This window comes from Python bivittatus, unplaced genomic scaffold (genome assembly GCF_059951505.1).
Source record: "Python bivittatus isolate LINGU-HERP-01145 unplaced genomic scaffold, Pbiv_v1 ctg000660_np1212, whole genome shotgun sequence".
NCBI lineage: Eukaryota > Metazoa > Chordata > Lepidosauria > Squamata > Pythonidae > Python > Python bivittatus.
This window is the reverse complement of record NW_028277092.1, coordinates 1500323-1522582: the sequence shown is the minus strand read 5'-3', so window position 1 is coordinate 1522582 and position 22260 is coordinate 1500323. Positions and strand designations below refer to the sequence as shown.

The 22260-nt window shown below is 52.5% G+C and overlaps 1 protein-coding gene across 3 annotated transcripts in view; it reads left to right on the top strand.

The window, feature by feature from the left end:
* The window catches only part of ATG2A (autophagy related 2A), a 43751-nt gene extending 23194 nt beyond the window's left edge, over positions 1-20557 (top strand). For 2 of the 3 annotated variants that reach the window (XM_088151057.1, XM_088151056.1), the window contains 25 exons: positions 119-261; positions 919-1079; positions 1313-1470; positions 2281-2431; positions 3551-3744; positions 4880-4960; positions 5178-5284; positions 5814-5906; positions 6564-6634; positions 7199-7275; positions 8702-8872; positions 9083-9200; positions 9615-9823; positions 10618-10847; positions 11914-12054; positions 12944-13136; positions 13952-14053; positions 14619-14703; positions 14993-15125; positions 15904-15976; positions 16989-17071; positions 17648-17769; positions 17887-18041; positions 18251-18403; positions 19924-20557. In XM_088151057.1, the coding sequence (XP_088007183.1) occupies positions 119-261; positions 919-1079; positions 1313-1470; positions 2281-2431; positions 3551-3744; positions 4880-4960; positions 5178-5284; positions 5814-5906; positions 6564-6634; positions 7199-7275; positions 8702-8872; positions 9083-9200; positions 9615-9823; positions 10618-10847; positions 11914-12054; positions 12944-13136; positions 13952-14053; positions 14619-14703; positions 14993-15125; positions 15904-15976; positions 16989-17071; positions 17648-17769; positions 17887-18041; positions 18251-18403; positions 19924-20160 (3441 nt within the window). In that variant the 3' untranslated portion in view covers positions 20161-20557. The remainder of the gene's footprint in view (positions 1-118; positions 262-918; positions 1080-1312; positions 1471-2280; positions 2432-3550; positions 3745-4879; positions 4961-5177; positions 5285-5813; positions 5907-6563; positions 6635-7198; positions 7276-8701; positions 8873-9082; positions 9201-9614; positions 9824-10617; positions 10848-11913; positions 12055-12943; positions 13137-13951; positions 14054-14618; positions 14704-14992; positions 15126-15903; positions 15977-16988; positions 17072-17647; positions 17770-17886; positions 18042-18250; positions 18404-19923) is intronic. The other variant, XM_088151058.1, reaches the window with a different exon arrangement.
* Positions 20558-22260: the final 1703 nt, after the last annotated feature.

Below are 22260 nucleotides of genomic sequence, written 5' to 3'. Positions count from 1 at the left end.
GGGGAACAGGCCCACCCTCGGCCCCCAAAAAACTGCCCCCTTGATGGAGGCCCCCTTTCTCCAGGCTGCTAGGGGTATCTTTCTTCCTCATTTCTCATCCTCTCCTCTTCCTCTAAAGATGGTCATCCCTGGAGATCCCGAGGAGATGGCTGAGTTCCAGAGCCAGACGCTGGCGGCCTCCCGCTACACTCTGGAGCTGACCTTCCCCACCATCCACATCTTCTTCCCGAGCAAGAAGTTCTACGAGAGCATCTACAACAGGTCAGAATGCCTGGCTTGGAGAACGTTGGATGGCCATGGGGGATACAGGATGATGCGACTGAAGAAGAACTGGGAGGTCTTTGAGAGGCTGCTGTGGGGTCTTGACACCCCAGCAGCTGGATCGCCTTGGACCAAATCAGAATAGTAGTCCGTATCTCCAGTATTGCAGGCCCCAATTGGCTGCCCCAGTTCTCATTGAGAGAAAGAGCCTGATCCTTTTTAAGTGGAGATGCCACAGTTGACATTGAGACTTCCTACAAGGCAAGTTGTATCTTCTCTCACTGAGGCACTGGAGGTTTTCTTCCCATACATTTTGGAAAGCAGAACTTTGGGGCTTCTGCCTGCCCCATGTTGGGGTTCATAGGGCCATGGTGAACCTGCTGGATTTGGCTCTGACATTTGGCTGACATCAATCCAGAATTCTCTTGGGGGGTAACCTAGAATACCAAAGGTCAGTCTGGGTGGGGGATTCCTGGAGTTGCAGTCCTAAACCATCTGGAGGCTCTGGGACAGAATTTAGGATGTCACGTAGTTTCAAGAAGTTGGTGGAAGAGTTTAGGAGAGTGATTTATTGTTTTCCCTTGCATGCAGTTGGAACATTTTGGATGTGGCAGGCGGGTGGTTTGCATTCATTGTCTCTTCCTTTCCACCCCCCAGGATCAATAATGACCTCCTGATGTGGGAGCCCTTCAGCCCACCCCCAAGCCCCTCTGTTCCTCCAGGGGGGGCTGGATCAACATCCCCCTTTGCCACTGACGGGCCCTCACCTGTCCATTGGCCAGAAAGCTTCCAGATCTGCAAATCAGCCTTTAAACTGGGTGAGAAATGGCATTTCGGGGGGGTGGGGGTGGGAGAAGGAGATTTGATGGACTTGGTGGCCCTTCCAGAGCAGGAGGGAAGGTAGGGTAGGGCTGGTTGTGACCCAGTTGCTATTTGATTGGCTGTGGTTGTCTGCCCACTTCTGGCTCAGAGGGGAGAAGGAAGAGCTGGGTGTAGAGAGTTGGCCGTCATTGGGTAGAAACATGTCATCCTCGATTGCCCACTCTTTCAGATTCAGACTCGGAGGATGAGGACTCCCACTTCTACTCAGCGGATGAGACGGGCACGCAGCAGAAAAGGGGGGAGCAGAGATACCCATCGCCCCAGAGCTGCATCTCTGTTGTGCTTCGCGTGGGCAAGGGACGGATTACGGCTCTCTGCGACGCCAAAGTAAGAAACTGCAGCCGTATACATTTTCTAAATAAAATGAAATAGCTATTTTTAAAAGAATGTCTAAAACTAACCACTTTTTGGAAAATCAGATTGACCCATACAAAGAAACTCTGGCACATTTTCTTGCAGGAACTAGTTCCTCCCAGCTCCAAAGAGAAAGGAGAGGAGATATTTTCAATTTAATTTTTGCAGCGACATCCAGGAGGCAGAATTTTAAGCCCTTTTTGCATGGTGTGTCTGTTGGGGGGGGGGAGGAGCTTTTAAAAAGAGTAGAACTTGCTCCCCTTTAACACTCTGTGTTTTGATCCCCCTTGAGAAACAGATGGGAATTAATGACTTTTTCTAGGCCAGATTCATAATAACTTATTTGTACAGTGCTTAACTAAGTAAGAACCTGGTTCTGCATTTGGGTAACTTGATCAATTTGCTAATTGCTGCCCTTGGTTGAGTAGTTTATGTCTTGCTGTGTGGTGCAAGCCTAGCTGACGTGGTTTGTTTGTGGTCTATGGTATTAGGGTTGCACCCAGATGTTGACAGTGTGATCATGGCATATTCTGAGAGCTACTAGAAGGGGATTTGGAGATGTTTTCAGATACCGTTGAACATCTTTTTTAGCCCTGATCTGCCCAACCTAACCCATGGAACAATTCTCCAAGGTTCCCCTTTTATTTACGTGTCCCTCAAGCAACCAGACGTGTTTAGAGCTCAGATTTCTAGCTTCCTCCTGGTTCTCTGATCCCCTCAGTTGGTTACCTTGGCCCAACCCCAGCTCTCTCTCTGAGTCAGCTCTTCCCTTCGTCTCTGCAGGGCGAGGGAGGCAAGAAACTGGAAGCCACCCACGGGGAACTCATCTTGGATGTGGAGAACGGTAGCCTCTTCAGTGTCTCGCACTACAAAGGCCGCGAGGACATCGGCTACTTCTGTATTGAGGCAGAGAAGGTGGCCCTTTATCATAAAGGTAGGGATCCAGCGGTGGTGCGAGTATGTGTGTGTTGGGAGGGGGGGCTCTGTTGGATTGCCCTGTAGACCTGTGTTTCTCAACCTCAGCAACTTTAAGAGGTTGCTGGCTGGGGAATTCTGGGATTTGAAGTCCACTCCTAAAATTACCAACAACAACAACACTGTTGAACAACACTGATCCAGAGCTCCTCCCACTCCTGTCTCACCCTCCTCCCTGTCTCACATACCAATGGCCCTCCTTCCAAAATAGCCTATCAAGAGATCATCCAAAGATCTAATTTCTCTTTTTCCAAAGACATTACGCAGCCAAGTCCTTCAGTTCTAATAAATCTCTCTCCCTATTCCTGCAAATCCCAGCAGAACAGTTCTGACTTCTCCATTCCATGTTTACTCCATTGTCAGCTCTCCTGGGTAAACCAGGCAGGAAACACGACCAGATGAGTTACTTCTATTATACTGTTAGGCTATGTGAACAGGATCTTGCAAGTCTGAAAGTGCAAATGTCCCACCATCCCTTTTACTGCCTGATCAGTTAGGGCAGGTCCTTGCTAAGTTTCTTTCTCTGCCCGTTACTCGGTTGTGGGCTCCTCCCTCTTTTGTCTGATCATTTCCTTGGTTAGGGTTAGGGTTAGGTCTCCCCCACCCACACTGCACCTCACGACCCTGCCCCACACCCCCGCGCAACCCCTGGCTCCCTCCCCCACCTGGCAGCAGCCACTTATATGCCTGCCGGCCCGGAACTTGCAACTTCCTGTCGGCTTCCCCACTGACTTTGCTTGTGGGAAGCCGGCAGGAAGTTGCCTCACCTAACAGCTGTGGGATTTGGTTAACAACAGCAACCGGGACTGCGGGGATTGCTGTCGCTAAGCAATGTGGCCACGTAACATTGCGCTTTACAACCGCATCTCACTTGCTGTTGTAAGTCGAGGACTACCTGTATTTTTCTGCTTTGGGGAGGCATCTGAACATTTTCATCTGACTATACCCTTGCTTCTTTTGCTTCTGCTGACTGTTGCGGGGGTGGAGAGAAAAGGGGCTTGCGAAGGGACGAGGACCAGAGCAGGTTACAGACCTCACAGCATTTTAACCTGTGATGCTTTCTCTCTTGTCCCCACAGCTGTCATGGAGGACTATCTTACAGCTGAACATCTGGAAATTCCCAATTTCCTGCCCCCTGATGGGCTACACCCCACCATCTACGCCTCCCAGGAAGGTCCTATCAGCTGGCCTTTGGGGGCCAAGAAGGACGAGCCCTTCAAGATGCTCTCCGTGGCCATCCAGATCAATCTGGACTTGGAGAAGAACATAAAGGTGTCTTGGACAATGGGGAGTTGGTTCTCGGGGCTGTGGCTTATGGGAATGGTCTTTCCAATTGGCTCTGTGGTTTGTGAGAAGAACAGGATTGGCTAGTGGGTGGGTTGGGTAAGTACTGCCTGTAGCCCTTTTGGCTCATTCTGGCACAAGGATTATACTGGGAACACACAACACACTTAACTTGTTCACTGAATTGACTCATTTTCTGGGTTGGTATAATACTGTGTTTCTCAACCTTGGCCGCTTGAAGATGGGTGGACTTCAACTCCCAGAATTCCCCAACCAGTCATGCTGGCTGGGGAATTCTGGGAGTTGAAGTCCACCCATCTTCAAGCGGCCAAGGTTGAGAAACACTGGTATAATATCATGACCCATAAGCGGGGTTTGTATGCAAAACCATCAGGCTCTACTCAGTGAAGACTAATCAAGATGGTACACTGTAAAAAAGTAGCTGCTAGGGTTTTGTGCTTGTGTGAACATAACTCTGGAGGATCCATAACTGATTCTTCAAATAATCTGATTTTCAGGGTTCACCCAGCACATGTGATTATAAATTAACTACATGGGTTAGTTTTGGGCAACACACTGGAAGCGAATCTGGCTAGCTTTCAGTTCAGGGATTGGGTCTGCATCAACTTGGTTACCAAATGAACTCATTTTCTGGGTTTGCACACTGTCGTAAACTAACCAGACAGGCCGAGTTCACATAATGCATAAGCCACAAAAGACGAGCCAAGGTTAAAACTAACCAATGTAGAAATGTAGCTGTTAATCTGTCTCTGGTCTTAAAGTATTGTGCCATGCAAACACAGCTATTTCCATTTGTTGTTTCCTTTTAAGGAGAGAACCATTTGTCGAAACCCCTCTTAGCACTATCTCCCATGATCCTTTTCTGCAAGCCCCAGGGCCATTTTAGCACGTCTCAGTCCCAGAAAACTGAAACCAGCTTCTGTGGCCTCAGAAATGTCTCCTGGATCCCACCTCATGAAGAGTTGGTTTCTGGGGTCGAGCTCTCTGGCTTTTTTAGAATTCCTTGGCTCCCTTGGGGTACCTGGACCAGCGAAGGATGGCTGTGGGAAAACGTAGGGGGAAAGGCTAAGCCAGTGACCCAGTTTTTGCTCCTTGGTTTCAGGAGTTCCTGGTGACACTGCGCCTCGAAGGCGCCACCCTACGGCACCACATGGCACTTGCACACCAGAGCTGGTACACACAGGTGAGGCCGGATCCCCCAAAGAAGGTTTTTTGCGTTCTGGTTATAAGAGGAGAGGGGGCTGAGCTGGTGGGGCCTGAGCAGCATCTGGGAGCAGCCCCTTTTTCTATCCTTTCTTAGACCGGGCTGAGGTTAGCCCCGGGCGCTGGAGAGCCTGCGGGCCAGGCCAGGGCTCTGGGGCTCTCGGTTCACGTCTCACGGCAGCATCTCCTTCCGCCAGTTGATCGACTTCCTGGATGTCGTGGATGACCCCATCCTGGGCTTCGCGCCCCCCGCCATCATCACCGTTCTGCACACCCACCTCTTCAGCTGTGCTGTGGATTACAGGTATCGAGGTCACGAGCCCCAAGGAGATTGTCCCACTCAGCGTTGCCTGAGTTGGCCGTTGGCTGTTTTTGTCAGTCCCGCCTGGGGAATGAGGCTGGAGATTGGTGGTTGTGTTCCCACAGTGTGCTAAATCCAGGTTAAACGAAGGGCACAGAACATGCTGTTCCCAAACAAGGAGACCAACTGCTGGTCTGGGTCCCATCAAGTGCCTACAGAAGGGCTGGGTTCTTATAACAAACTGGGTCCCCAGTGACTCAGATTTCAGTTGCGTCCTGTGGCTTGTGGGAATCCAGCCGTTATGCACAGAATGTGTGCTCTGCCACTGAGCCGTGGGATCAACTTGCCCAGAATGGGGGGAGGCCAGCCAGGCTAAGGAGAGATGGCCTGGTTTATTCGGTTTCATTCCAGCCTCCTTCCACCAGCTGCTGGAGCTTTGGGGGGGCAGCACATACAGAGCTCTGGTCCAGGTGGGGCTGCTGTGCTGTGGCTCCCCCCATCCCGCCAGGGGCTGACTCCGACTTCTATGCAGGCCTCTCTACTTGCCCATCCGGGTCCTCATCATGGCTGAGACCTTCACGCTCTCGAGTAACATCATCGTGGACACCTCCGTCTTCCTCCTCCGGTGTGTGATGGGGCTGGGCCTTCCGAAGCTCTCTGGGGGGGCCACAGCAGGAGGTACCATGGAAGCCGTGGTTGGGAGAACGCCACTGCTTCGCTTGGGAGGGGGCTCCTGCAGAGAGGTAGGTTTTGTGGAAGCGGGCAGGGGGCCACCTGTGCCTTGCCCCCTCCCTGTAGAGAAGGACGCAGTCTGCATCCGCAGCAGGACAGGCGCGTTGAATCCAGCATGGGTGCGCTGGACCTGCTGGCTTCCGCCTTTGACTTGCCTTTCCACCGAGAAGCCCCACACAGGAGCAGGGCTTCCCTCCCTCACCTAATTCCCACAAGGACCTGCAAGATGTGATGGGCTGAGAGGTTTGGCCAGTCCAAGTCATGGTCCAAGGACATCCGTTCTCAGCCTGCCTCCTCCCAGGTGCCCAGATTTGTTGGGGCGCTGTTTCCGTCTGCTCCAGCCGATGTGGCATGTGCCAGCCAAGGGAGCTTTCACACAAATCTCCTTTCCCAGCCGTGGCCTCTCCACAAGCTGGCCAGGCAGGGGGCCCACCCCTTGTCTCCCCGCCCCTGGCAAAGTTTCCCTCCAGCGTTCAGGGGTGCGAGCAGAGGGCAGTCCTCGTGTCCGTTGGAAGGGGGAATCTAACCGGCCCACTTGTTCCCCACCTAGGTTCATTTTGGATAACTCCACTCTGTTCCTCTCCAACAAATGCGAAGCAGAGACGGGTGACCTGAATAAAGGTACCCCATTATCTCCCACTCCCCCCACCTCCGATGGGGATTTCCTCTGGCAAATGTCCGGGCCTCTCAGGAGAAAGATGGGTTGCAACCAGCCTTAAACAGGGGGAGATGGTTCAGCCAGGGACCACATTTTTAATATTATTTTTACTGTTGTTAACGCTTTTATCACAGCCCCCAAAGGCCACAATGCTGCGATTTCCACCTATTGGGGCGGGTTGGAACTTTCAGCCTGTTTTTCCCCTCTGGTTTTTTTTTGGAGATGGGTAGAGGAGAGGGTCTGACTGTAAAATGTGTATGCACAGGTGCCTAATGAATGACATCTTTGCTTCCATTTCTTCCCCCCCACAGCAAAAGTTCCTGGAAATTGTACCACCCTCATGGGGTAGTAGTTGGTTCCCTTGGAACTGTGTTCTACTAAAAGTACTCCCTGGTACTTGGTCCCTTGCCCCCTTGGAGACCTGATCCTATTAAATTGGGAATCCCAGAGGCTAAGCAAGTCTTCCTCCAGCATCCTTCTTGCTTACTGAGCTCCAGTAAGCAAGAAACATTTTTCTCTCGGTCTAGATTACGTTTGTGTGGTGGACGTGGACCTTCTGGAGCTGGTCATCACCACGTGGAAGGGAGCCACGACTGGCAAACTGGTGCGTTCCTAGAGGCTATTTCTGCAAAGGGGGGCCTTGGGGTTTGCCGGACTCTGTCCCCCTGACTTTTTTCTCCCTTCAGTTCTTTAATTTAAAAAAAAAAGATTGGGAAGGTAGGAAAGAGCCAGGCAGAGCATTGGCTTCAGGCACATTTTTCTATTTCCAAAAGTCTCCATAGGCTCTTTTGGTAGAGGTGGAGAACAATGGGGGGTGGGGGTGGGGGTCAGAAGCGCAACTTGGAGTTTTCCTTAGAAGTGGGTCTTGCCAACTCAAAAAACAAAAGACACAGATAAGCTGAGATCCTGGAAAGCATGAGAATGAAGTGCAATGTGAAAATTAAATCTTCAGCTCTGAAAATTGGTATTTTGTGACACATGAGACTCCCATGTCACTCTTGAATGTGTTTTCAACATTCCCCTTATGTGCACTGACCCAAGAAGATGTCCCCTGGCCAGGACTGAAGGGCTGAAATTAATATGTCCTTTGGCACATGCTGCGCAATGCTGCCCACCTCATCTCTTTAAAAACAGGACAGCCGCCCTTCAGTATGAGAGCTCTCCCAGGGGAGCTGACAGCCTTTTGGCCTGTCTTCCTGCAACACGCTGAGCTGGACTACTGAATGCAGTCATTTGCTGGACATGTAAACTCATCTGGCTGGATTTGCAGGATTCACTAAGCCTCAACTTGGGGCAAGTTAAAACTAACCTAGGTAGCCTGTCGCATGATTGTCGCTGCTCATTCCATTAACCTGGTTGAACTTAGTCTTCAAAATACAGCTGGGTGGGGAGAAAGACAGGGTGGGTGGAGCTGGGGGGGCTGCCAAAATACAGCTGGGTGGGGAGAAAGACAGGGTGGGTGGAGCTGGGGGGGCTGCCACCCCCTAGTGCAGTGTTTCTCAACCGTGGCCACTTTAAGATGTGTGGACTTCAACTCCCAGAATTCCCCAGGGCTGGCTGGGGAATTCTGGGAGTTGAAGTCCACACATCTTAAAGTGGCCACGGTTGAGAAACACTGGCCTAGTGTATCATGGAAATCTGGCGGTCCCTGCAGTAAATCTTGGAGGTCCTTTTAACTCGCTTTCTCCCTCCCCGTCTCCCTCCCCTTGGTGCAGACTCGGCCCCTCTTTTTTTTTTTTTTTATTTTTACAACAAACACAAAACAAACATGAACAAACAAAAACATAAAAAGGCATAAAAAAGCATCTTCCATTTTATACCGTGTGTCAACCAGTTAAACTCGTTGGTGCCCCTTTCATAATCTTAAATTCTCATATCATCTATTCAAAATATACTTGTATACTTATCAATTAACAATTATTAATCATTCATAGCTAATCTATAAAATCATATATTACAAAAAATTTTAACTTTCAATAGGATTAGTAATACATTTCCATCTATCTATTATATGTGTATATATATAATAGACTCGGCCCCTCTTTGAGCTGCGCTGCTCCAACAACGTGGTCCACGTGCACACGTGCGCTGACTCCTGCGCAGCACTGGCCAATCTCATCCAGTATGTGGTCAACAACGGCGACCTGCACCCACCGCCTCGGCATGACAGCCCCACTGAGATCGCAGGGCAGAAGGTGCAGGTAAATCCAAAGGGCGGGGGGGGGGATCCCGACCCTCTCGAGCCAAGATGGAGGGGCGTGCCCTCCCCTCCCCTCCCTCGGTGGCAGATGTCCAGGGTTGAAGGAGGATCCCTTTGGGTTGGAGGGGAGCCGCCTCAAAGAACGTCCCTCCTTCCCTCTCCCTTCCCTTCCCTTTGCTGCATCCTCAGTGTTGCTCTTATCCTCCGCTAGTTATCCGAAAGCCCTGCTTCTCTGCCCGCATGTCCCCCAGCTGAGACGGCAGTGATCAACCAGCGGGACCTCACCGATGCCCTGATAGACACGGAGCGCAGCCCCCAGGAAGTGGCCGGTGAGACTGGTGCGAAGCCGGGAGGCCAGATTTTAGCTTGCCCACAGGCAACCCTTCATAACAGCGGTGGCGTTGCCATTTGGAATCAGTTAAACAATTGAGAGGAAGCTTCCAAGTGTTTGATTTCCCGATCTCTCTCCCCACTCTCAGACTGTTTGGCGTCTCCCATCCAAGGGGTAACCAGGCTGTTTGAATCAGCCAGGATCGGCACGGTGCTACCACCTAGCCGGGCTTAACTTGGCTGAGTGAACCCATTTTCTGGGTCTGTATAACACATGGAACAAATCCAGCAGGCTGGGTTCCACCCAATGCCGAGCTGCAAAAAACCGAAGCCAGGTTAAAACGAAGAGAATTGGCCCACACGCAGGTTGTGTGAACGCAGCAGCTCAATACGCTCGAAATACTCTTTCCCAGGTGACTCTGGGATGCGGCGGCAGCCTTCGCCGGTCTCGGTGTATCTCTTCCCTGGCGAGAACGGAGCAGCGGGCCAGGGGAAGGCCCCGGCCCCCCCACTGATCCCAGTGAGCGAGGGGCTTGATTTCAGCCCTTCGGAAGACAGCGAAGGCGAGAGCGAGGCCACCGATGATTTCTGCATCTTGGATGCTCCAGGAACAGGCATCCCGGTAAGGACTTGGCCCTCTTTGTGTCTCCTTTAGCACGTTTTTGGACAATAGCAACCCAGCCTCTTCTGAACTTCTCAGAAGACAGCCGGTCGCAGCGTTCAGACAGCACGCTCAACCCCAAATCCAAGTTAACAGCCTACAGTTGCTGTATTGACGTTACATGTTGCCCAAAGAAGCCACGCTTTGGTTTAAGGAAACGGCCTGGTTCTGGACTCCAAACTGTCCAATGCCATCTTCGCTGAGCCAAGTGCGTTCCTGTGCAAATGTTGTGGGATAGTGCTGAATTTCCTGCGCCGAGGCGGTGCCTTCCAGATGTGTTGGGATCACCGTTTTCCAAATTACTAGCCAGAGCAGCTGGCGGCTGGGTCTCCCAACTGTCCTCCCTGTGCATTTGGAAAGCATCTCATTGGGAAAAGTTGCACATCCAGCAAACGAGCTTGAAATTTCCATGAAACTCGCTCAGCTGCCTCACTCCCTCACTCTCCTGCCTACCTCGCAGGGTGACTGTGAAGGAAGACGGAGCGGGAAAGCGATGTGCGTGGCTTCTCTTAGTTGCAAGAGCAGAAATGCCAGGAGGAACATTTCTGTGCCACTAAGCAAAGCCGTCACATCTAAACTCCAAACTGTCAGTGAGCTACAGGGATTTGAATCATGACTCCCCCGAAAAAAGGAAGAAAATTGAGATGGACCAGATTGAGCAGGGAGTCGATGCAGTCCCGGTGTTTTCCCAGCTCCGTCAGAAAAAAAGCTTTTTTCATGCACCCCTGACAGAGGTTGCACTTTTGTCTCTGCAGCCTCGGGATGGAGAACCGGTGGTGACAAAGCTTTTGGAAGGGCCTGTCCACATCCAGGAGGGGCATTTCTCCCGGCCCCTGGGCAGCACGGATTTATTGAAAGCCCCATCGCACTTCCCGGTGCCCGAGAGCCGAGTCATGATGCGGGAAATTTCAGTGGTCTGGCATCTCTACGGGGGCCGAGATTTTGGGCCAGGGCGCTCAGCTTCTGGCCACACGCATTCACCCAGGTGATTCTTCCCATCCGTGATCTGCTTTCTGACAAGTTTCATTTCCCGCATCAACGGAAACTCAATGCTTGCTAAGCAGGGATTGCTCATTGCACCCTGAATGTGGGGAGGGGGCTGGAGATCCTGGAATGAACTTCATAAATGTGGGTGGGGTTGAATGTGGGGGGGCTTTTTTGCCTTTTGAACAGTGACAGGCATATTGTAGGGCTCGGGTTATGTTTTATAGCATATGTTCCATTATGTGCAAAATGCAGTGAAGTTGTGCTGTGTGTTTTCTGCAGCCTTGATTGTGGAAGGGGGGGGAATGCCACCAGAAGGGACTCGATGGCCACAGATTTCTCCACCCCGCCGCCCTGCTGTCCAGGATCTTTAGGCAAATTCAATAGGAACTCAAATTGTGAAATCAGTGAACGGATCATTCAAAAACAGCCAAGTGATTGGCAGTTTTGCAGACCGGGGAAATAAAAATCTTAGAAAAAGTTAATCTTGCTTGTCAGCCGTTGGAAGCTGTGGCATGATTGGGAGAACTGTCCTGGAATCATCTTTGCAGTCCCTGTAAAGCAGTGTTGTCCAAACTTGGCCACTTTAAGATGAGTGGACTTCAACTCCCAGAATTCCCCAGCCAGCATGGCTGGCTGGGGAATTCTGGGAGTTGAAGTCCACTCATCTTAAAGTGGCCAGGTTTGGACAACACTGCTATAAAGAAGCCAATCCTGAATTTAGATCAGTCCCTCCACCAAAGAGAAGATTAGACCAACTAAGATCGCTTCCCCGTTTTGAAGATAAACAGCTTGAGAGAAAGGTGTCCTTTCATGTAGATCAGTGTTTTTCAACCTTGGCAAGTTTAAGATGGGTAGACTTCAACTCTCGGAACTCCCCAGCCAGCGAGGGGAATTCTACAAGGGGAAAGGGATTCTGGGAGTTGAAGTCCACCCATCTTAAACTTGCCAAGGTTGAAAAATGTTGGTGTAGGTGAAATTATCTAATGCTGGCAAGAGATCAGTCAGGTCTCTTGGGGGACATTAATAACAAGCGATTCCCCCCTGCCCCATCTTCTCAACTCCAGGACGAAGTCGAGCCTCTCCAGCACTCGTTCCTCCCCCTCTCGGTCTTCAGTCCCCAGCCGACCCCAGAACTCCTGGCGGGCTCAGGGAGGCCCCGGCCGCATCCACGACCTGCTGATGGAGATCCAGCTAACAAAGGTGAGGTTGGCAGGGCCTGGGTCCTAAAGCGCCCTGAGATTCTTCAGCTGCGTTCACACAATGGGCTAGTCGAGGTCAGTAAAAGACCAAGCGGCTGCATACACCAAGGTGGATTAAAGTTTGCCTGTTTTAGGGGTTTGGGGATCTTAGATTATTGTGTGAGCCCAACCTCTTTGATAAGTTTGCAGTTCAGTGTCAATCCAAAAGGTGGGTTAATTTGGTCAGGTTAAGCACGTGTGGTTGGGCTTTGCACAAACCCGTGAATGAAGTTAGTGAAAGACCTGGTAGCTGCATTCACACAGCCTGCTAACCTGGGTTAGTTTTCACGACTCGGCTTCTTCTGCAAAGCCAGCCTGCTGGGTTAGCGTGGGGCTCAATGCATTGCGTGGACCTGAAAAGTTGGCTTAATTCAGGAAGCAAGTTAATCCTCATTCAGTTTAATGCAGCTAAATATAAAAGTAGGACTGGGAGCCCAGAATTCAAATGTTGCCTATTGTTGAGCTGGGGGTAACCTATCGAGCGTGCTAAGCCCCTTCACAGCATAGTGAAGATATACGAACCCAGCCTGCATTTATTTATTTATTTATTTGAGCAATTTATATGGCTGCCCAACTCACTCACGGTGACTCCCCACAGCTTACAAGAGTAAAAACCCCCAATATGAAACCCGCTACACCCCCCACCCCCCTGGCGACAATGACACATTTACACTAGCCATTTGAGGGGCTCCAGGTCGCCCTGGGATCCCCAAGCCCGCTGGCAAAACCACGTCGTCGGGGCTGTGCGGAAGAGCATCAAGGGGGAGGCAGTTTTATTTCTGTGGGGGATGATGTTCCACATATTGCTTGTATCGTGTCAGTGACGCTGCCCTCTTCCTCTCTGTGCTCAGGTGAGCTTCCAGCACGAGTCCTATTCCAGTGGCGCGCCAGAGAAACCGTCCTTGGAACTGGAGGAACAGCCACTAGCCAGACAGGTGTTCGTCGTCCAGGAGCTGGAGATCCGAGACCGGCTGGCCTCCTCGCAGATCAACAAGTTCCTGTACCTGTACAGCAGCGAGCGCATGCCCCGGCGTGCCCATTCCAACATGGTATGGGCCGGGTCTCTCTTTCCAGCAGGGATCTGGCAGTTCTGATCGAGGTGCGGCGAAACTGCCCTGGGAATTCTGGCCAGACCAGATGGAAGCAGCCACGTGGGGGTTTGTGGGCATTGGCCATCACAGAGAGAAGGGGCGCTCAGCACTTTCACTACACAGTTGGCAGGGCAGCTGGCCGATCGCCAGACTGTTTGCTAGGAGGCATGTTCCCCCCATGTCGCTGGGGCCTCTCCCCCGCCCCTGGAGAAGACCAGGCCTGCAGCTTGCCTTTATACCCTAAGAATACCCATGGGGGGATTAACGGCAGTTTTGTAAATAAAGACGACGCCGGAAGCTGGGGCTTTGTTTTGCAGAATGTGAATTTCCACTTAATTTTTAAAATATTAATTCGATCTAAGAATGTAGGTAATACGGGTCTGCCAGGTGCCCGGGGAAATGTCTGGTGGCGGCCAAGGAAAGTTGGTGCCACCATATTTACCTGTTGATTAAAACATCTCCTGGTTTTCTATTCAAAAGTGGGGGTGTATTTTCCTGCAAATCTGGGGGGTGGGGGAGCCTCCAGCGCTGGCATTGCGGAGAAGACAGAGTTATCCACATGGATTTTGCTTTCTGGGTGGGATTTGAGCAGTTCCCTCTGGGATGATAGTTGGTAGCACATCTGGAAAAGGTTCCAGTCCAGGGAGGCTTTGTCAGCTGCTTTTGTGGGGAGAGGCTTGGTACCCTGGGCTGGACCAACTTCAGGATGTCCCCCACCCCACCCCACCCCACCCCGCTCTTGGTTGCTTTCAGTTCTCTTTCCTCCTTTGCAGCTCACCATCAAAGCTCTTCATGTCTGCCCTGAGGCTGGCCTGGGGGGTCCCGAGTGCTGCCTTCGGGTCTCCCTGATGCCTCTCCGGCTCAACATAGACCAGGTAAAGGATGCATCCTGGCTTGTGGGGCCCCAGCCCCAGGTGGGAGTTGGGAAGATGAATGTAGCTCCTTGCAACTCAACCAGCTCCCATCACAAGGTTCAGGCAAAGCCAAGATTGGTGGCGAGGGGAGGGGTCTGGATTCTCCCTCTTTGCAGCTCTTGCTGACGTTTCCCAGGGTAATGGTATGTGGGAAAGACCTTGGGAGACGGGGTGAAGAGATGCTGCCTAGGGAACAGTCCGATAAGAGAGGGCACAGCCCTCAGCTGCATAATGGATGGAGAAAGAGGCTCAGAAGGGACCCTCCCTAGTTTCACGGGCTGTAAAAGAGATGGCGGGAGAATTGTACTTTCAGACCTGCAAGATTCTGTCAATGTAGCTTTTACTTTACTTTACTTTAATTTAATTTAAATTAATTTAATTTTTAATTAAAAAATAAAATTAAGTAGAATTAGCTCATCCAGTCGTGTTTCCTGTCTGGTCTGCCCCATGAGGCCGACACCCAGGCTTCCTTAGGAGGTGCCTGAGCCATTCCTTGATTCCCTCTCCGCTCTGCTTGTCCTTCCAGGATGCCTTGTTCTTCCTCAAGGACTTTTTCACCAGCGTGGCGGCCAGCATCAATCCTGTCGTGTCCGTTGAGGCTGGACCTGAAGGTATGTCCCTGGCCACGTGGCGCTCCTGGATCAGCCTGGGCGCTGAGCCAGGCAGCCAGGTTGGTAGAGAGGAATGCTGGAAATGTAGTTTGGCCATACTGGGAGGTGAGTTCCAGCTTCCTGACCTCCCAGTCTGGACTGCAGTTCTCTGCATTCTTCTTTTACTAGCTGGCTGGGGTGATGGGTGCCTGTCTCAAATCCTGGGTAAAACAGAGGAGGGTGGGGAGGATTGTCCTGGAGGCACCTGCGTGTGACAAGAAGGCCTTTGAAAGAGTGGTCACCCCTGCAGGTCATGTCGAGTCCCCTGGGAAGGACCCAGAGGGAGCCGAGGGGATAATGGCAGCCTCGGTGGAAACCACGGCCAGTGAAAACAGCTCCCTTTCCAACGCCTCCTCTTCTTCAGAGCAGCCCATTTATTTCCGGTATGAACGTGATGTAGGTGGGGCCGGGGGGGAGGAGGACTGCCAGAGTGACAGAGTCAATGGGGGAGCCCTCTGCCCCACTCCCTTGAGGAACAAAGGAAGCCCCCCTGGAGTTCAGACCCTGCTTTTTATCTAGCGGCGTTTCTCAACCTCGGCAAGGTTAAGATGTGTGGACTTCAACTCCCAGAATTCCCCAGCCAGCAGGAAGTTCATGTCCACACATGTTAACCTTGCCGAGGTTGAGAAACACTGTTCTAGCAGGTCCCAACTTTTGAATCTGAGCATTTCCAGACAGGGCTGATTAGACAGGGACATCCCAGGGTTATGTTAAAAGAGGGTGGATGCTTCGTGTAGCCAAAGCCCCACCCCGTTTCCCCATGCTTGGTGCATGTGAGGGACACTTCCAAAGGAGGTGGGGGATTAATTTTGGCGTTTTGGCGGCCCTCTTGCCCCTTTTAAACCACCCTCCAGTCTAAAACCCCAGGAGTCTCCACTGGCAGTCAGTGGCATGGGTGGCACATCGGGTTTGTTTAACCACGGTTTTTGGCTGAGGTTGCCCGTCCTCCTGGTTTCCCAGGCTGCGTTGGCACAGGGCATGGAGCCCAAACTAAACAGGCCACATTTGCAGTTTGGCTTGATGTGGAACCCCAGACTGTAAAGCAGATTCCCCACTGAAGATGGGGGTGAAAGCCTTTGGTGCAGAAAGTCCCCCTCTTCCCTGACCCCAAAGACAGAGATGCAACCCTGACCCATCAGCTTTTTTTCTCTCTTCCCCCAGGGAATTCCGCTTCACCTCCGAAGTCCCCATTTGGCTGGACTACCACGGGAAACATGTCACTGTGGACCAGGTGGTGGGTAGCTAAGCCGTCCAAAGCCCTTTGTCCCAAGCCAAAGAGTTTGCTCTGGGAACGTAAAGGCTGGCCCGTGGGTTGAAATTGCAGCCACTGAATTACCATGCCAAATGCCATGAGGCAGAGGGGGTGGATTTATGCTCCGTGGTGCCCAAGGGTGAGACAAAGGCTAGTGGGTGGATGTTTAACAGAGAGAGATCCTACCTTGAAATAAGGAGGAATTTCCTGACCATGAGAGCTCTGAAGAGCAGAGCGCCTGTCCCCTGGAGTCACGGGTGAGCCCCCTGGATGCTTTCCAAGAAACGTTGGGTTTGTCTGGGATGATGTGGGGCATCCTGCACTGAGCAGGGGTTGGACTAAATGTCCTCCAAGGTTCCTTCCAAGCCTGTGATTCCATACATTACAAGAACCAAGGCTGTATATTAGGCAATAAAGGCTGGTGGTAAGAACGTGGGAGCTGGTGGTCCGGTTGGAGATGCTCGAGTGGCAGGGGTTGGGATAGATGACCTCTGAGGTCCCTTCCAATTTGTCCATCTTACGAAGCCTCCTCCTAAAAGGCCTATCTTGAAGGACCATTTGGAATTAGGAATCTTTCCAGGTTTAGACAAAGGAGCTGCACTTCTTGGTCCTGCTTTCTTTTTCCTTTTGGATCGTCCCTTTTCGACCTAAAGACCAGGTTTCGTGGCTGCTGTAGTTCACCCGCAGCCACAGTTCAGTTTCTTGTGGGAACTGAGCCCCTGTGATTTGTAAACCCAGCTGTTGTGGTTTGCTCAGCCGGCCAGAGGTCACGCTGAGTACTGTGTACATACCGGCTACGTTGGACAAAATGCAGTTGTCAGCGTTGGCTTGGTGGGTAAAACCGGCTGAAATGATTCTTAAAGGGAATCCTCTCTGTGATAAATCTGTTCTTCGGGACCCGTGGGAGGGCGAGGGCTGTGGGGCTGTGGAAGAGGCGACCCCGCCTGAAAGGAGAAGGGGGTGAGCTGGCACAAGCTTCTTCCTCTCCCGTCAGGGCACCTTTGCTGGCATTCTGATCGGTTTGGCTCAACTCAACTGCTCGGAGCTGAAGCTGAAGAGGCTTTGCTGCCGCCATGGGTAAAGACCCTTCTCTCTTATTTAGGGGTCAGGGAAGGGGGGACTTATGTAGTACTTGCAAGGAAAGAGGGCGTTGGTGGGGTGGAGTTACGAAGTTGAGAGGCCACCCCACCCGCTTCCCCAGCCCCAGCTCATTTTTAACGTTCTTTTCTTCCTTGATCTGTTGATCTAAAACCACAACATGTTTAATCAGGGTGCCGTCCCCCCACAGTTTGGTGGGTTTTAACCCAGATTGGGCTCTTTAAGGACCTTGGAGTGTTGCAGGGACACACACACATCCTGGTTCATTTATATTTCAGTGTTTGGTTAAGCCCAGAAAACAGTTCTGTTCCGTAACCAGGATAAGCGAGTTGTGAGGAGGAGATTTTGGGCTTCCTGCACGACCGGCTGCAGCTCAGAGGAGGCTCTTTGCAACACTGACTTGCTGACCCTTAGGGCGTTCGGGGCCACCCCTCCCCAAGGCTTGTGTGCCCCATTTTGACTGACACGGGGGGCCAGGCCAAGTTCATCTGGAGGGTGTGGAGGCTGGATAGAATTATTTGCTGCCCTGTCAGCGTCCCTGCTCTCTCCTTCCAGGCTCCTGGGGGTGGAAAAGGTGGTGAATTACGCGCTGACTGAATGGCTGACGGACATTCGCAAAAACCAGCTGCCGGGCATCCTGGGTGGCGTTGGACCCATGCATTCGTTTGTGCAGCTCTGTGAGTTGGCCTGGGGGGCGCTGGCCTCTCTCCAGCTTTTCTCCAAGCTGGTTTTGGGGAGGGGGGCAGGTTGGAAGGCTTCCTTCTCCTAACTCCCCCCTTTTCTCTCCCCCACAGTCCATGGCCTGCGGGACCTCTTCTGGCTCCCAATTGAACAGTACCGCAAGGACGGGCGCATCATCCGTGGCTTGCAGCGTGGCGCAGCCTCCTTCGGCACCTCCACGGCCTCTGCTGCTCTGGAGCTCAGCAACCGCCTGGTCCAGGCTATTCAGGTTTCTGGGGGCATCGGTCATGCAGGGAGGGGTCCGCCAAAGCCCACCCCAGGATGGTCGGGGGGGTGGGGGCAGCTGAACCCAGATCCTGAACCTGCCCCTTCCCATTTGGGTGGATCTGGCTACTGGGCAGCCCTGAGACCCTCCCTCCCCGGGGCTGGAGGGGGTAGAGATGGCAGACCTTCCCCTCTGTCTGTTCCCCCTCCCAGGCCACCGCCGAGACCGTCTACGACATCCTTTCCCCCACGGCTCCGCCATCACGCACCCTGCCGGACAAGAAGTACGCCCGCAAGCTACGGCGGGGTCATCAGCCAGCAGATCTACGCGAGGGGGTGGCCAAGGCCTACGACACCGTGCGCGAGGTGATCCTGCCCCCCGGGATCCCCCTGGGGTTACAGGCGAGGGCTGGGGGAGAGATCTAGTCCCATCACTGGCTAGCGGGGGGAGGCGTCACCTTTCCTGCTGCAGCAAAATGCTGCAGCGTGACGTCCTCAACTTCAGGGCCCACCCGGCCGTGCCCTCTGCTGGATGTTCCTCCATTTCTTCCCTAGCTCCTGAGCAGAACACCCCTCCCTCAGCAAGCCATTTTTCCTTAATCCTTTTTTTTTAATTGTTGCACGCTTTGGCATTCATTCCCTTGCAGCTATTTTGCATGCGAGGCCCCCGGTGGGAGCTCTGTTGCAAGAATTCGCCCCACACCCTCTCCAGATGCCCCCGCTGAAAACTGCTCTTTTTTCCCCATTTTTAATTAAATAAGTAAAACAAACAACAGAAACGCAAACACAGAGAAAAGGGAAAGGAATACACATATATTCAGCCTTTACACTAGAGCAGTGTTTCTCAACCGTGGCAACTTGAAGATGTGTGGACTTCGACTCCCAGAATTCCCCAGCCAGCCTTGGGAACCCCTTGCTGGCTGGGGAATTCTGGGAGTCGAAGTCCACACATCTTCAAGTTGCTACGGTTGAGAAACACTGCAATGGAGTGAAGGCTGAAGTGAAAATATGATTATAAAACAATTTAAAAAAGAATAACATACAAAAAGGAAAAAAGAGAAAAAGCATTTTGGTATCCCCCTTCTCTTTTTCCCCCCTTCCCCCCCCCTAATTTCTACTTAAATATTGTATACTGTGCTTTGGACCTCTGCAATTACGGCGCGTTTCTCTTTGGATTTTTTTTTTAATTTTTAAACACTCTGTCTTCAAAAACCACATTCTGAAGGTCTCAGCTTGCTTTGCTGTGTCATTCATAATAATAATTTATTAAGCTTGTGATGTGCCCAACTCACAGCAACTCTGGGCGGCTGGCTCCAAGTTAGATATCTATCAGGGAACCCGTTCCTGCCTGAATTTGGTTAGACCCCTGCTGTGGATATAGATCAGCGATGGCGAATCTGTGACACGTGTGTCAAAGGTGACACGCGTCAACGTTTTGGGTGACACGCCGGCATTCCCCAGCACCCGACAACCACAGTTCTCCCTGCCTGAGTTACCAAAGAGAGAAATATGAGTTTGTTTCACTCATATTTCCTTTTTATAATTATTTGACATTTCTTTCTATAACACACAGCTCCACGCACGATTGGACTGTGTTTTTTTTAAAATAAATGAATGCAGAAAGAATGGCTTCTCTTTTGTTCGGGGGGGGGAGGTTGACACACCAGCAGAGTTGGATGAGGCATTTTCTGAATTGTTGACATGCCGAGCCAAAAGGTTCGCCATCACTGACGTACACAGGCTCCATTTTCCCCCCGCTGCGTATTCCCCACTTCTAGCCTCCCGGCAAGGTCAGGACCCACTCTTAATGATCCTGGAGGCCGTCCAGAAGGGCCCTTCCCTCCCGTTGCTCTCCCCCCAACGCTTGTCTCCCTGTCTGTCCCCAGGGCGTCATAGACACTGCCCAGGCTATCTGCGACGTGGCAGCCCGTGGGCACGAGCAGAAGGGCATCACGGGGGCCGTTGGCGGCGTCCTGCGGCAGATCCCTCCCACGGTCGTCAAGCCGCTGATTGTGGCTTCCGAAGCCACCTCCAACCTCCTCGGCGGGATGCGCAACCAGATCAAGCCCGACGCCCTCAAAGAAGAGTCTCTGAAGTGGCGCTTGGAAGAGAGCCAGGAATAGAGTGGGGCGCTCGCCAGCCCCGGATCCGAACCACGGACCCAGCGCTTTCCCTGTCCCCCTTCGCCATTTGCACAACCGTGCCAGAGATGACCCTGGCCAGGATGACCACAAACCACGTTACGGCAAAGGGGGCTTAGACATTGCCTGAAGACTCAGGACACGCAGAAGCCGAGCCCCCAAGGCATCCGGCCCAGGGCGCGATGGGACTCTGGCCATCTCCTCTCGCCTGCCCTTATTTTTGTACTTTTTGAAGTGTCTCACTGCCCCCCCCATTTGATGCATGATCTGCAGCTGTGCGCTCTCCCCGAGAAAGCACTCGGGGGGGGCGGGAGGGGGAGAGAAATATAACTGAGCATTAAAAGATGTGACTTGTTTTCACCTCTCGCTCACTTGGGTGTCACAGGAGGGCCTCGTGTTTCTTCCGGGAGGCCAAATCCTTGGTTTAATTAAGGCTGAGTGGCTGGACAGCCTGGATCCTTTGATTAGGGCCAGCCCAGAAACCCAAAAGTTTGCATCGGGGATTTGCATTCACCCTTGATCTTCTGGGGGGGTGCTGAAAGGAAAGAGGAACCACTGGACTGTTTTTCAGGCCAGGTCAGACCCCGCTTGGTGTCCTTGGTTTGGTTCAACAGATTGTGAGCATCCTCTTCGCAAAGGAGGCGTCCGGTTGAGCTGGCAGTCCCACGGTTGCACAAACGCCATCTTGACATTTTTGACACTCCCCGAAGACACCCCTGCTTAGCGTATTCTGGGAACCAGCCCACGAGGTCAAGCTGAAAGATGGTTTGGGGCTGAATGGGTCATGTAGCCAAGCTTTTTTTTAAAACTGAGTTCCTCTAACCCTTTGCATAAATCCTGGTTAATTTTGCCAGGGTTTGCTCAGTCCAATTTCCAGGGTTTGCAGGACCTTCCAACTTACAGGTCTAGATCGGGACCCGCAGCTGAAAATCCGGCTCGCCTATTTATGCCTTGATGACAGCATTGACACGATGTGCCAAACCCGCTTCCTGAACTGACCCCTGGGCTAACCAGAGATCCTGGGTTCATTCCACAGGCTAACCAGCCCCCAGGCGAACCGAGCTCTGCCTGCTGTGCAAACACAGCTTGGGCCTGACCTGGTTAAGGCATTGTATGGACATAGTGATGTTTTGAGCAATGCAGGAAGGGGTTAGTGGAGCTGGTAATTAAGGAATAGCAAGGATTCCTTTGGGGCATTGTTCCTCAACCTTGGCCACTTGAAGATGGGTGGACTTCAACTCCCAGAATTCCCCAGCCAGGAGAAATTCTGGGAGTTGAAGTCCACCCATCTTCAAGCGGCCAAGGTTGAGAAACACTGCTCTGGGGGAACCTCGTTTGAAGGACCGATTATGCAACCCCGGGAGAGCCAGCCGCAGCCGGCAGAGGGCAGCGTGGTGCCATCCCCAAGGGGTCTGGGGAACCAGCTTCTGGTTTCCGGAATGCAGCAGCAGAGACACCCAGCCACCCCCACCTCCTCCTCCTCCATGCAATCGTTCAGCCCTTTCCTGTCAGCGCAGGTTTAGGAAGGAACCCAGCCAGCCCGCTGAAGCTTTGCCACTTTCTCCTCGGGAGACGGGGAGCTGACCCTGCAGCGTGCCCAGCTCACATCCTCCAAGCAAGCCTGGCAGGCCTTGCTCCCATGGCCCCCCGCTTGCCTCGGGAGGGGAGGGGTGGGGTGGCCCGGCTTCCGTTCTCCTGGGTCCACCTTGGCGGCTCCCCAGCCTGCAACCGCACAGGCGTCGGGCCCTGGTCTGTGTTCCAGCAGACCATCCCCACCTTCGCAGGCTTTGGGTTTGCAAAAGGACGGGTGCTGGGGCTGAAGCCAGCAGGGGACCCTGGTCTTGTGAACGTAGCCCTGTGGCTCCTGTTCATCCTCTCGTTCCTTGAAATGCTACGTCTCATCTTGCCTCCCCCCCCCTTTTTTTCCTTTTCTTTTCTCCCCTTGGCTGTCTTCCTCCCACTCGCTCTCCTTAAGAGAAAGGAGCATCGGTCTCTGTGGCAACCTGGCGTATTAGAGGAGTTGCCGGGCGAGGCCAGTAAAGCTGCAGAACGAAAAGAAGAACACGGCCAGTTCCTTTAGCC